Below are 14,946 nucleotides of genomic sequence, written 5' to 3'. Positions count from 1 at the left end.
TCAGACTATTCTTCATTCTGAAATACACTGGGTTGTATTTAGGCTCCACATCTGTGCACTGCAATCATTGGGTGTTATTAATAATTATTAGCCACTGCAGCTTATGCTATAATATAATGCATGGTATATAAGGAATCACTCATGCTGTGAATAGAAAATTGACTCAGAGCTGCCTTAGGGCATTGTGATTGTTAGGGATAATTCATCCATTTCAATCCCCAACAATTATTAATAACAAGTTCTATTGAATATTCATTCACAACAAGTTCTGTGGTCCCGATGACATATTTATCCCACATCCTGGTAGAAACCTAGAGCAATTGCTTGCTGGTAACAGACAAGGTAACTATTTTTAAGGCAACAGTTTTAGAGCTACTTGTGAAACTAGTGTAATTATTAGGACCAGAGGAAGCTATTGCTCAGGAAATGGGAGAGGATGCGAAGGGGGACAGAGTGGAGGAGGGAGGAAAAGGAGGAGGAGGAGGAGGAGGAGGAGGAGGAGGAGGAGGAGGAGGAGGAGGAGGAGGAGGAGGAGGAAGAGAAGGAAGAACAAAAGGAGGAAGGAGGAGGGGAGGAGGAGGTAGAACAGGAAAAGGACAAAGAGGAGGAAGAAGAGGAGGAAGAAGAACAGGGAGGAGGAGGAGGAGGAGAAAAGAAAACTTTATTAGTTCAATTGACCATATCAAATATGTAAAACTGTTGATTTCCACATTTCTTATTTACCTTTTACCATTGCATGTTGCATCAGCCTCTTTCCCCTTTTCTCTACCTCAGTCATTTCAATATATTGGGTAATAATTCAGCTGCATGCAACAGTTATTACTATCAGATAATAGATATCATTTCTAATTAACAATTTCCAACAGCTTAGGAGGAGTCCTAAGCAACTTGGAAGTTCAATTACTTAGTTGGACCAAGTATTACACTTGGAAATTAAATGTACTAGAGCAACAATCAGTGTGAAATAATGCATTTTTAATTTGAGGGATTCAAGGGACAAAACTTTTTTCTCCTATTTTTCTATACATAATGATGACAGTTGATAAATGGATTTGTAGAAAAAAGGAAGGAAGGAAGGAAGGAAGGAAGGAAGGAAGGAAGGAAGGAAGGAAGGAAGGAAGGAAGGAAGGAAGGAAGGAAGGAAGGAAGGAAGGAGTCTATATTTATTTAAGAGATCTGAACATACTGCTTGGAATTGCTTATATTCTTAGATGCTACCTTAAAAATTCTTAGGTCTTTGGTTAGGACTTGTATTAAGTTTCCACCAATCTTAGAGGGTGAATCTAACTGTAGATTACTCACATGTAAATTAATAAATAATAATGGGAAGGACACAATAAGTGGATAAAAATGCCAAATCCAGCCTAAAGTTTTGGCTGACTGTGCAACCAACCGTAATTCCACGTTGGCTTAGTTTAGATTTGTTGCCCTCTTCTAACAAAGCTTTTAAATTCTGGGAGACTTTTAAAATGTCAGAAGTCTGAGAATGTTGTGTTATTAGGTTTAAAATAATATTAACACTCCCTTTCTCCTGACATTCTCGGAGTGGATTAAGTTTCTTCTTTTATTAAAGGAACTTTTAATCTCTGCTCATAATGCTAAATTAGGCTGCTGTTGACATGTCTTTGTAAGTCTTTGAAATCCTTCATGGGCTGAACTGATTTGGGAAGAAAAAGGGTAGGGATAAGTTTGAGATTTCAGCCCCAATGGCTAGAAACTTCAATTATTTCAGGATGTATTTTCATTGAAAATCCTGGCATTTGCTATCTTGAGTACTTGAGTTGAGGAAGCCATAGATGTGTTGGCTCATGAGATTAATTACCTTTTTTTACCCTTAAGAATAATACTTCTATAAATAAAGTAGACATTTTCCAGCAAGTCTTATTTTCAATATAATATTGGCGTATTTGCTCCAATCCCATGGAAGCACAAAAGTTTAAGGACCACATTGTCTCCTGAGTTAGTTTCTTGAGAGGATGACTTTTCCTGGTGTTCTACAACATTTATTTAGATTCAAACTGAAATAGGTTGCATAGCCAGTTGTATAAATGAGATGTGTTAATCTTTGTGGAGATTAACAAGTGGAGACTCTTTATAGAGTCCCTTTTTTAATGTAAAAAGAAAGTATCTTTAAAAGAAGAAAGGAAGGAATAAATTATGTTTGCCCATAATCTTTAATGTGGCAGGGAAGGTCTGTGCATATTAATTTGAAGCAGGGGGAAATTGCAGTTCTTTATTTCATTTCCAAGACTCCTTGAGAAAACAAATTATTTTATACATCAGCTATGTGTTGGAAATGACAGATGAGATTAATATGCTTCTTAAATTACCATTACCAGGGGTCAATTAATAAGTGAACCAACCTTGTGAATGTCATTCCAAGAGACTAGTTACGGGGTCCATAATGGTCCCTGTCAAATTATGTAAATGTGAGAAAATTAAAAAGATGTCGATTGAATGCTAAGCCAGGATATACTTACTAATTGCATTCTCTATAAGGTAAATGAGTTGTTGGTTTGAAGGCTACGCTCCAAATGCTGGAAAAAGCTGAACTAATGTAGTGCTGAGAGGAACCTTGAAGAGAAGGAAAACTGTGGGAATAAATATTTTGAACTCTCTTTGAATCTGCTCAAAACTTCCAGTGGGAGGTTATTTCTAAATATGATCAGCAAATCAGTTTTACTTGTCTTACAATGCAGCAGTAAAATTGGAAATTCCCACTAGAGAACATCTAAAGAAGCTGTGTTAGATTTATCTATATGTAAAGGGATGTGGTGGCTCAGTGGGTTAGTACGCTGAGCTTGTTGATCAGAAGGTCGGCAGTTTGGTGGGTTGAATCCCGAGTGCCGGGTAACAGAGTGAGCACCTGTTACTCGTCCCAGCTTCTGCCAACCTAGCAGTTCGAAAGCACGTAAAAATGCAAGTAGAAAAACAGGGACCACTACGGTGGGAAGGTAACAGCGTTCCATGTGCCTTTGGCGTCTAGTCATGCCGGCCACATGACCACGGAGACGTCCTCGGACAAGCGCCGGCTCTTCGGCTTTGAAACGGAGATGAGCACCGACCCCTAGAGTTGGAAACGACTAGCACGCATGTGCGGGGGAACCTTTACCTTTACCTTTATACACTCAGACTTATAAACGTATCTTGTTCAAGGAGGAAGGTCCAACTTTGTTTCAAAAATTTGCTTAGGAAAAGCCTGATTTCAGCCTGGGGTATCCATCCATCCATCCAACCAACCAACCATCCATCCATCCAACTGATGACTCCATCCATCCATTCAACCAAATCAAACTAGTTACCTAAGCAAGGATTTCCAGTTTCCATTAAGCATTTTTAAACCTCCAATTATACATTTAATTTCCTAAAACCTTCCAAAAATATCTCCAATCAAAGGGAAAGTCTTCTCGAGTTGATTGTTCTTCATAATTTCCTCCTGTAACTCCCTACAAAACATCCATTGGATGGAAGTTTGGATAGCAGTCCATACTGAATAACTAAATAACAGAACAACAGAGTTGGAAGGGACCCTGGAGATCTTCTAGTCCAACCCCCTGCTCATGCAGGAAACCCTGTACCATTTCAGACAAGTGACTGTCCAGTCTCTTCTTTAAAAACTCCAGTGATGGAGCACAGACAACGTCTGGAGGCAAGACGTTCTTCTGGTTAATTGTTCTCACTGTCAGGAAATTTCTCCTTAGTTCTTTCTAGGTTGCTTCTCTCCTTGATTAGTTTCCATCCGTGGCTTCTTGTCCTGCCTTCAGATGCTTTGGAGAATAGGTTGACCTTCCTCTTCTTTGGGGCAGCCTCTTAAATGCTATCATCTTGCCCCTAGTCCTTCTTTTCATTCATTCCTTAATTCTTTTCATTACTTTGCCTGCAGAAGTGCTTATGTCTTCAACCTCTGTGTAAATCAGGCAAAATTTCAGCCGGAAACAAGGGACAATTGTTTTGCTATTCTGACAGCATGAAGCCAGACGATCATCTTCTTCATTTGAATATGGGCATGGAAGGTTGTAGCAAGGATTAATTTCCCCACAATGCCAATTAATTATAGCTAATGAACCTGGCTGTTAGGGGTAATTTATTAATGGGATCCATAGGGACCAGTTTACCAATTTGCCATCCCGACAGCAGCAGGGAGCAAATGATGAGTGTCCCATTGACTATCTCAGTGTTTTCTAACCTTGGCAATTTTAAGCTGTATGGACTGCAATTGGCAGAGCTGGCTGGGGAATTCTGGGAGTTGAAGTTCATACAGCTTAAAGTTGTCAAGACTGAGAAACCCTGGAATATCTAATCTGTTGGCTCATAAGAAATCAGCCAGCTACTAGAGTGTCACCCATATTTTGTGCCGCGTAACTGCAGGTCACAAAGGCTGATAGCTTTTTCCAAGATGACATTTAGGAGCTTTTCAAACACCTCTTTCTTCCCCTGTGTGAAAGATTCAGATTAAAAACAACAAAGTCAATCTTTCACCCTGTCTGACATGGCCTTTTGAGAACTTCTGAGCCAAGAAAATTCTTTAGATCCCCCACGTGGGGTCCATTCAAGCATTCATTTAGCTAATTTTGGACCCATTGGCAAAAACATTATTTCTTTGTCAATGAAAGCATGAAGGTATTCGAAGGTTGCTCTAAATTCCCACAATTAATTGTTTTTTAGACAGAAAACAGATAATTAGAAAACAGTGCCTCTCGTTTAGCTATTTTGCTTTTAAAGCATCAAGAGATCAGATGCAAAAATCAGAGTATTTTTGCATTCAGGCAAATCTTCTGCAAAGTTACTACTCTACCAATGAAGTTAACACCTTGGGGGACAGGGGAAAAAAAGAGAAATCTCACATAGAGCTATTTCATTCTGCTGTAATTTGTTTGAATTCAATTACTAGTTGTATCTAGTGATAGAACTGAGAATACGTCACATCTATGTTGCATCAGCAAAACAGCCAGGCATAATAGAAAAGTCAATGCAGCCTGTCTGATTTGGTAAAAAGCTATTTATTCCAAGATAACTAGCAAAGAAAGATATGATAATTTATTGCTACCCTAACATTCACCTATCTCCATAAGCATTAATATTGCAGAGAGAACAATGAGGAAATTGAAGCTAGCAGTTTCAATTGTGCTATATTTTGTGGGAAGACCAGAAATGGGGGTAAAAAAACCTGAGATAATGGAAATGTGGTGATAAATAACTTTTCATATTACATTGCTGGAGTTTAAAACAACTTCGGTTTGAAGCTCTACCAAAATGAAATGGCAAGGTGTGGGGGTTTTTTGTTGGGGTGGACTATAACAAAAATAATTAAGAGGTTACAAGACTAAAAGGCAAATGACTTTATGTGGGGATGATATTTTTGTTCTGGTGGTCCCCAAGAAGTGTCTTCCTAACTTCTGCCTGAGCAGGGAGTTGGACTAGAAGACTTCCAAGGTCACTTTCAACTCTGTTATTCTGATACGGTGGGAGGTGGGAAGGTAACAGTGTTCCGTGCGCCTTTGGCGTCTAGTCCTGCCAGCCACATGACCACGGAGACATCCTCGGACAAGCGCTGGCTCTTCGGCTTTGAAACGGAGATGAGCACCGGCCCCTAGAGTCGGAAACGACTAGCACGCATGTGCGGGGGAACCTTTACCTTTACCTTTACCTATACCTATACCTATACCTATACCTATACCTATACCTATACCTATACCTATACCTATACATATACATATACATATATGTATATATATATAGAGAGAGAGAGACAGAGAGACAGAGACACACAGAGAGACAGAGACAGAGACAGAGACAGAGAGACAGAGAGAGAGAAAAAATTGGCTTTCCATACTATTTTTATGTGACCTTTTCTTTTAAAACCATGTTTATGGATCAATTCACTTGACTATTACTTCTTGCAACATCAAATCAAATTACTGAAAAAATTATTCTTCTGCAACTTCTTTTCAAAGACGCAGTCTACTCACGGGAAGAAGAAATTGTTATGACACACAATGCTCAACTCGTAATTTTTCCACTTCAAATATCAGAGAAGTAGGACTTTTATTTGAATTAAAATATTGCTCTGCCAGAGCAGACTAATTACAGGTTGAATTTCCAGGCAGGTGAAATTAGACTCGCTTCTGTAGGGTTACTTAAGAATGGATGGAAATTTATTTTTGGTACCATCCTTATGGGTGCTGACCGCATAGCTGCTGTGGTGGTAACATCTCAAAGAGGTAAATAAAATCAGATGTTTCAGTATAAAACCGTTGTGTTTAAAACAACACTCTCTTTTTCTTTATTTCCTGCTAATGATCTCGTTTCTGCTTCCCTGGATTCAGGTTTGGCCTATCTTTTATTTTGTAGTTTTGCAATTTATTTTGTAGTTCAGAATGTTCCCCTTCAGGATAATTATGCTTGAAGGAGAAAAGGAGGAAAAATACTTATTCTAAGCAAATCTTCACTTCATTAGCATCGAGTTGTGTTCCTCTTCTCCCCCTCACGGCCTGCAAATATGACGATTCCATTGCAATGTGCCCAGCGAGAATCTCAGCAGGGATGTGTTTCAATTGCTTGCGTTCGCCACCATCCTTCTTTTATCCCACTTTCTCTAGTGCTAACATGGCCAGGGATACCTAATGACCAAAATGCTGATATCAAATCTGCAATCTTCAACTTTTGTGCTTTGCTAGCATCCTGCCATAAAATGCAGGGGAAAGGAGGGGAGCCAAAGGAATGTAGAGTAGCAAGGATGAGCATGGGAATGGGAAGACAAATGGCAGGAGCGGGGAGACAGCCCTGACAGAAACCAGAGGTGCGAGAACTGGATCAAACCAGCCTTCAGGGTCACATGGCCTGAAAACGGAATGCAGCATTCCATTGACTGGCATCAACATCCAAACTGTTCCCAAACCATCTGGACAGCATGCTATTGGACACAAGTGAACTGGTCTAGTGTGGAGGGCCATGGAAAGGGGACAAGTGTAACCTTTTGTGCCGGAATATTCAGATCTAGCCTTCCTTTTGCTGCAACCACTTAACCTTAGTAAAAGAACCTATCACTCCAACCAAATGGAGTTGAGGGTCTTTCTTTCCTAGGGATCTGAGTTGGGGCAGGCCTGACAGCTGATGTCAACTCTTCACTTCTTCTCCTTGCTGGGATAACAACACGACTCAGATTTCTTTTATGTTTTTTCTATTTATACAGCTGCAGGTGGAGATCACTGATGTCTCTGGGAAGACCATAGAAGGTCCAGTTCCTCTTGATATCATCATCATTGATCAAAATGACAACAGGCCCATCTTCCGGGAAGGACCGTACATCGGGCACGTCATGGAAGGTTCTCCAACAGGTGAGTGATCCGGATACTTCTGGAATCTCCTTTTGTAGGCCCTGATGATTTGGTGGATTGTGATGGAGAGCAGGAGGATGCTGCTGAATGACATTCAATGAGTAAATTCATTTGAAATTCTGTAATTCAGTTGGATTGGAAGAACTGATTTGGCTTGGTCATTCAAAGAAGGGAAGGGAAGGGAAGGGAAGGGAAGGGAGGGGGATTTCCAATGCTCCCTGCCAGATTCCGCAAGGAAAGTCAATGGGGAAGCTGGCAGGAAGTCAGAAGTAGCTTCTCCTCCCACTACTTTTCCCCCCACCTTTGGTCATCCTGTTTCCTGTTTAGGTAAGGAAATATCTCTGGAACAGACCCAACAGGTTACGAGTTGTCTAATTTTAGAGCTATTTTCACAGTGGGAAATATATTTTATTACAAGCTTGCAAAGAAAGAACTCCACTTTAAACATTTTGTTGAAAGTTCTGAGTTGGATCCTATCAGAAGAGAACATACTGTTGGTGGTTGGTCTCAAAATTTAACCATTGAAGCTTTATTTGGAGATTGGAACATTCCATTAAGAATCTGAGTTTTGAACTGTCTCAACATGTTTTGACAATAAGAACATTCTGTAATAATGAACTCATTAATCTGCAATAACGCTTTGGATTTTTATAAGATAACTCCTTTATTCCAATGCTGTGTCATGTTTTATCTGCAGGAGTTCTGGTTTCAATGTTATAGCTTCCCATCCTTGCTGTTTCTCCTTCTATTATTGTCTTTTTTGCCTTGCCTTTTGGAGTCTGCAAACAAGGAAATGAGCAAGAGTTAACAACACTTTATCATTTTTCTTTCTGGTGAATACCAAAGACTGGGCTCATGGCACAAGAGCAGGAAAGTCAGCAGAAACTTTTGGGAAGATAACTTGGGAAAGGTGTAGTTGGAGAGTGTAGTTGGCCCTACTTGTGACAGCTTCTTTGCAATGCCTTGGGTTTCTGCAGACTGCAATAAATCACAAATACAGAAAGTAATATCGGTAGATCATGTGAGACAACCAACCATCCTACAGATTAAAATCCCCCTTTTGAGGAACTCTTCAAGGAAATAAATTTTAGCAAGACAAATGTTCTGATGCTTTCCTTCTCTTCTGAAATGGGTCTTTGTCCTTTGCAATCAAGTATTTGTTTTTCTTAATCAGGGAAGGATCCACAAACATGGAAGTAAGATCAAACTTTTCCTTTAAGTATAATTAGAAATGTCTGAAATCCATCCATTGAACCATCCATCCATCCATCCATCCACGAATCCATCTACCCATTCCCGCATCCTTCCTTCCTTCCTTCCTTCCTTCCTTCCTTCCTTCCTTCCTTCCTTCCTTCCATCCATCCATTGATCTATCCATCCACACATCCATCCATCCATCCATCCACGAATCCATCCACCCATTCCCGCATCCTTCCTTCCTTCCTTCCTTCCTTCCTTCCTTCCTTCCTTCCTTCCTTCCATCCACCCACCCACTTGTCCATCATTCAAATACATTGAAGTGTATTTAGTCTCATGATGAAGTCACCAAGCTAGAAAGCGGGAGATGGTGAGTTCTAGTTCTGCCTCAGGCATGAAAGCCAGCTAAGTGACTTTGGGCCTCTCTCTGGCCCAAAGTCAGAGAGGAAGGAAGGAGGGAGGGAGGGTCAAACAGAAAAGCCACTAAAATGGACTTTTCCCTCTCTTGTTGTTGTATTGATGTATATCAGTGGTTTATACTTTTTTTTACAGTTGCGGGCGTGCACATGTGTATGTTGCGGCCCTATCTTAGCCGGGATGATCTATGCACGGTCACTCATGCGCTCGTGTCCTCTCGTCTGGACTACTGCAACGCTCTCTACATGGGGTTGCCCTTGAGGATCACCCGGAAGCTCCAACTGGTACAGAATGCAGCCGCGAGAGTGGTGTTGGGAGTCTCCCGATACTCCCACGTTACACCTCTGCTCCGTGAGCTGCATTGGTTGCCAGTTGTCTTCCGGGTGAGATTCAAGGTACTGGTAACGGTGTTCAAAGCACTCCATGGCATGGGGCTGGAGTACCTCAGGGAACATCTGCTGCCGGCATCAAGCTCCCTGCGCCCTGTGCGTTCCCACAGAGAGGGCCTCCTCAGGGTGCCACCGATCAGAGAATGTCGATTGGTGGCCCCCAGGGGGAGATCCTTCTCTGTGGGCGCTCCGGAGCTGTGGAACCAGCTACCGGTAGAGCTCCGGATGGCGCCCGATCTTCGCTCCTTTCGCCGCGATCTTAAGACATTTCTGTTTGTACAAGCTGGCCTAGCCTGATGGGGATTGCTAGGGTTGTTTTATCTTTGGTCTTTTAATTTTTCTTGGGGTATTTAGCACTGTATTTCTATTGTTTTTAACTAGGGCAATTGTTTAATCTTTTTTAATGTTTGTATTTGCTATTTTATTCTGCCCTGTGAACCGCCCTGAGTCCTCAGGGAGAAGGGCGGTATATAAATGTTATTAAATTAAATTAAATTAAATGTGCATGTGTTTTTAAGCTGGGTCTGGGGGTTTTCTCCTGTTCTTGCCCGATTTTAAGGCTTTTTCCTTTTTTTGCATGTCCAATTCCATCTTCCTCGTGATCGCCACTGGTGCGTAGGGCCACTTAAGCTTTCAAATGACTAAAATTGCATTCAATTTGCTGAGCCCGGCAGGATCCCTTCTTGTCTATGACCTGTGATTCTAACAACTTGCAGGAAACCATGGGGGGCTTTCTTTAAGAGCTTTCTGAAGCCAGCAGATAGAATAGACAAGGGTTTTTTTCTCCCCGTGCAGTGTTCTTGCAGCAACCAGACACACCAGCAGATCGTTTTGTCTCCTTGCTACTAAGTACATACATAAATATATCCTTGAATACATATGTACTATTTCTCCAAAAAAGCAAACTTACATCCCTCCCTAATCTTTCTGTAGGTATCTACATAGTGCATGGGGTCAAAGAACAATCCATTGCAACTGATAAGAGTTGTACAAGGAAATTCCTGTAGGTCAGATCCGATACAGGTAGTCCTTAACTTATGTCCGAATTGAGCCCAAAATTTCTGTTACTAAGCAAGACATTTGTTAAGTGAGTTTCGCCCCGTTTTACAGCCCTTCTTGCCACAGTTGTTAAGTGAATCACTGCAACTGTTAAGTTAGTAACGTGGTTGCTAAGTGAATCTGGCTTCTCCCATTGACTTTGCTTCTCAAAAGGTCGCAAAAGGGGATGACGTGACCCCGGGGACACTGCAACTGTCATAAATATGAGTCAGTTGCCAAGTGTCTAAATTTTGATCACATGACCCCAGGGAGGCTGCTACAATCGTGTGAAAGATGGTCATAAATCAATTTTTTCAGTGCCATTGTAACTTCAAACTATCGCTAAATGAAAGATTATAAACCAATTTTGGGCTGGCATAGACAGAAGCCGGTTACAGTCTTGGTTTTCCCACCCAACTCCATTCCATGCAGTGGTTTCATTCCACTTTGAGCAGGTCAATCAGGCAAGGAAGATTGAGGAAATAAATCTCATCAAATTTCCTTTCTTCCCCAACCTAGATGGCCCCTCTATCAAAATTGCCTGCAAGTATTATTTTGTAATTTGTCATCTTTCTGCAATTCCGCCTCGTGAAACCATAGAGAAAGGGATGGAATCTTGATTTTTTTTAAGCGCCCTGAATTTAAAAACATCCCCCAGCCCCCAAACACCTACTCTTAGTTGTATTTGCTTTGCCATCCTTTATTCCCCCAAAACCAAAAAATTGCAGGATTGGTCTAACCATCCTCAAAGGAGAGTCACAGGCCCTTAAATATATATAACATTTCTGCTGCTTCAGAATCCATTCTCCACTAAAATATACAGCTGGTTCCTGTTCTTTGCAGATTTCGTACTGATGAATTTGCCTACTCCTTAACATTTATTTGTACCCACAAAGTCAATACTTGCAATCTTTTGTAGACAAGCAAAGCAGTGAAAAAATTGAGTTCACTCGACATGTACGCTGAAGTTTCAATATTCGCTAATTCAGTGTTTGTGGCAACTTTATAGAACGTTAACTATCGTGAATAATGAGAATTGACTGCGCATATTTTAAAAACGTCTCTTGGTTTTCATGCAGACATTTTAAAATACATTAGCCAAACAATTCAGATGGCAGACGAAATGCATTTAAGCTGGGGCATAGCTAGAAGTGAGCAAAGTTAGATTTAACATACAAGTTCATCCCTAATTTGCAAATTCAAATAAATTTGGTATCCAGAAAATCTCCACTCCTCATTCTACATTTGGATTAATGAGCCATTCCAGATTTGTCAATTTTACCTTGGTGCAATTTCTCAAAATGCATCTTATTTCTAAACATTGCAATCTAAATGCTCGAGGTAATGGTATTTATAATATTTTGCCTGTAGAGTTTCCTGAAAATAAGCACCATCTTGTTTGATCAGAGAGAAAAACCTTGTAATGATAGTTACAAGTAAATTACAGGCATGCAATTAGACTATTGCTAGTTCTAATGATCTTAAATTAAAATTATGAATAAATACATTCAGGGCAACATCAAAAACAATTTTGTTTGTGTGCAGTATACTTCAGTGAGAATTAAATCAGTGGAATCTCTTTTGATGTTTCCGCGTAAGACAGCAAATAAGGAGCTGTTGCAAAATGTTTATATAAAATCAAGGGCTGGTTTTGATATGAGATGCAAAGGAAATAGTCCAAATTAAATCTCAGCTGGGAATTCTTCAGAGTTTGGTATTTGAGTTGGCACTAATTCCAATATTTCACCCTGAAGCAGGCTGACTTAGATGTCCATTTTTTAAATAAAAAAAAATAGAATTCTTTAAGCAGGGTGAGCTGTAGCATCAGTGACGGTTTGAATTAGTTGATATGGAAGATCTGACCTTGATTGGGATGTTATCAATATATCCAGCTGGTTCAGTTTAGTGGTTTAATTTATCCAGTGGAGGAAAATTTAAAAAAAATTAAAAACAAAGCAGGGAATGGTCGGAAATGGGTTTTCCTCCCCAAAAGCACACCTCCTTCACCCTCAGGGTGCTTTAAAAATTTTAACACGATGTTTAAATGAAATTAAGGCTTACATTGAGGCTTAAGTGAAAGAATGGCTGCTGAAATTGGGTATGAAAAAAGGACTAGAGATGATATGATAGCAGTCTTCCGGTATTTGAGGGGCTGCCCCAAAGAAGAAGGAGTCAAGCTATTCTCCAGAGCACCTGAAAGCAGGACAAGAAGCAAAGGATGGAAATTATTCAAGGAGAAAAGCAACCTAGAACTAAGGAGAAACTGCCTAACAGTGAGGATAATTAACCGGTGCAATGACTTGCCTCCAGAAGTTGTGGATGCTTTGTCACTGGAGGTTTTTAAGAAGAGACTGGACAATCACTTGTCTGAAATGGTACAGGGTCCCCTGCTTGAGCAGGGGGTTGGACTAGAAGACCTCCAAGGTCCCTTCCGACTCTGTTATTCTGTCATTCTGTTAAATTAAAAACCACAACAATCAAAGTGGAAGTGATATTGCAGCTTTTCCTTGACCAACAGAGTTTCCCATTCAACCTATTTTCTGAGCGTAGAAACAACCAAAACAATGATGTTTGGGGAATCTATTTTTATTAGACTGTTGGTGTGTTAATTAAGGGAGAGGAGGGAAGCATGTTCCTTAATTAAAGTACAAATGAATTTTTAAGGAAGCTTGGAAGATCCCCACTGGGTAGTAAAGATTGCTCGGCTTCAACAAGCAGGAATAATTCTGCACTGATTTGCAGGGAGATGCTTATTTATGTCATTGCCATTCCAGAAGGGAGTTTTACTGTCGTTTCTGAAGCATCTTCTCATGTGGCTTTTAAAGGACAGGGTTGGCTTGAAGCTAGCTGAGAAAAGGTGAAGGACAAAATATTTGCCGGGGAAATAAACAGATTCAACAGTGAAGTAGAAAACAAATGAATCCCATTTTGAAGTTGGATGAAATTTGCTATAGTTTTTCCACCCCCAAAATGAAGAGACGAATCTAGTTATTTTACTCACAGATTGTTTTGTTGCTTTATTGTTAAACAGTGGCTGTTAAGGCATGAATCAAAGTAGAACTATCAGCTGAATTTCTCATTTTTGACTTTGTACTCAAGAAGAAAATATTCAAGAGTTTTAAAATTCATTCTTCTATCTTTTTATTTATTCTGCTTTTCATCCATCGGCAGTTAATGCCCTCTTTGTGCCTTATTTAAACATTTTAAAGCATAATTGCAAGTAAAACCACAAGAAATGTATTCAGATAGAATTAGAAATGTATATATTCATAAGATGGAGAGAACAAACCAGAACACTGTGGAGGGAAAGGGTAATTAAAAAGTAGCGATTGTTCTTAATTTGTACATTTTTATTCCAAGGAATTCATGGTGGGATATACAACTCTTTTTCAGTTTACTCTCACACACATTCCCCCTTGATGTTATAAGAAATAATTGCCTTAATGACAACCAGCCAGCTGTGCATATGATAGGCGAAATAAACTCACTCCAGCTCAAAGATATATGTACTATGAGGGTCAAATTATCTAGGAAAGATAAAGTCCATTGCAGGAAGGAGATGAAATTCATTCAAGCCATTTTTAGCTAGAATACTCTTTGAAACCCAACCCCAGAGGCTGGACATAGAGTTTGTTGAGAAAACTAAGCTGGAAAATAAATGATACTGACTGGGTATAAATGAAGAGACAAGCCCATTCCCTTCTGGCACTGATGATGTTACCTAGATGGGTCATGAAATGTCTGCAAGAAAACAACCAAGCTCAGAGACAACCAAGGATTTTACAGTCCTCCTCCTCCTCCTCCTCTCTGCACACCCCATTCCCTTCTAGCACTGATGATCTTACCTAGTTGGGTCATGAAACATCTGCAAGGAAACAACCAAGCTCAGAAATACAGTTCAACCCTGAGCAACAAATATTTTCTTCTGTTGGAAAATAGATGTCTCTGTTGATGAAACCACAATAATTCCTAGCCATGGAGATCAATCAGAGCTGATGAACAAAGGTGCCCCAATTGTGACATGTCAGGTGGGGCATCCCATTTGAGCTTATCTTTATATTATTGTTACAGGTGTCAGTTCACCAGCCACACTGATGTTATCAGGCACATCATGATGTCCTTTCCACAAGTGGCTAAGCGACATCATGGATCTGATATCATCTTAACGTACGCGGTACCAGCAGAGATGCCGATCACTGCTGTGCAATGAATCAAAATCACTTGAAGTGTTAGTACCACTTTATAAAGCCTTTGTGAGGCCACACCTGGAATACTGCATCCAGTTTTGGTCACCACATTACACTAAAGATGTTGAGACTTTGTAAAAAGTGCAAAGAAGAACAACTAAGATGATTAAAGGCCTGGAGACAAAAACATACAAAGAACAGTTGCAGGATTTGGGTATGGCCAGTCTAGACAAAAGAAGGACTAGGGGAGTCAACTTATTTTCCAAGGCACCTGAAGGCAGGACAAGAAAGAATGGATGGAAACTAATCAAGGAGCAAAGCAACCTGGAATTAAGGAGAAACTTCCTAACAGGGAGGACAGTTAACCAGTGGAACTGCTTG

The 14,946-nt window shown here is 40.3% G+C and overlaps 1 protein-coding gene across 1 annotated transcript in view; it reads left to right on the top strand.

The window, feature by feature from the left end:
* The window catches only part of CDH13 (cadherin 13), a 396,356-nt gene that overhangs the window by 233,973 nt on the left and 147,437 nt on the right, over window positions 1-14,946 (top strand). The window contains exon 6 of the mRNA XM_081335863.1: window positions 7,193-7,337. Coding sequence (XP_081191989.1) covers window positions 7,193-7,337 — 145 coding nt within the window. The remainder of the gene's footprint in view (window positions 1-7,192; window positions 7,338-14,946) is intronic.

Source organism: Vipera berus (assembly GCF_964194415.1).
Source record: "Vipera berus genome assembly, chromosome: 10".
NCBI classification, from domain to species: Eukaryota; Metazoa; Chordata; class Lepidosauria; order Squamata; family Viperidae; genus Vipera; species Vipera berus.
This window is presented reverse-complemented; position numbering and strand designations above follow the sequence as displayed.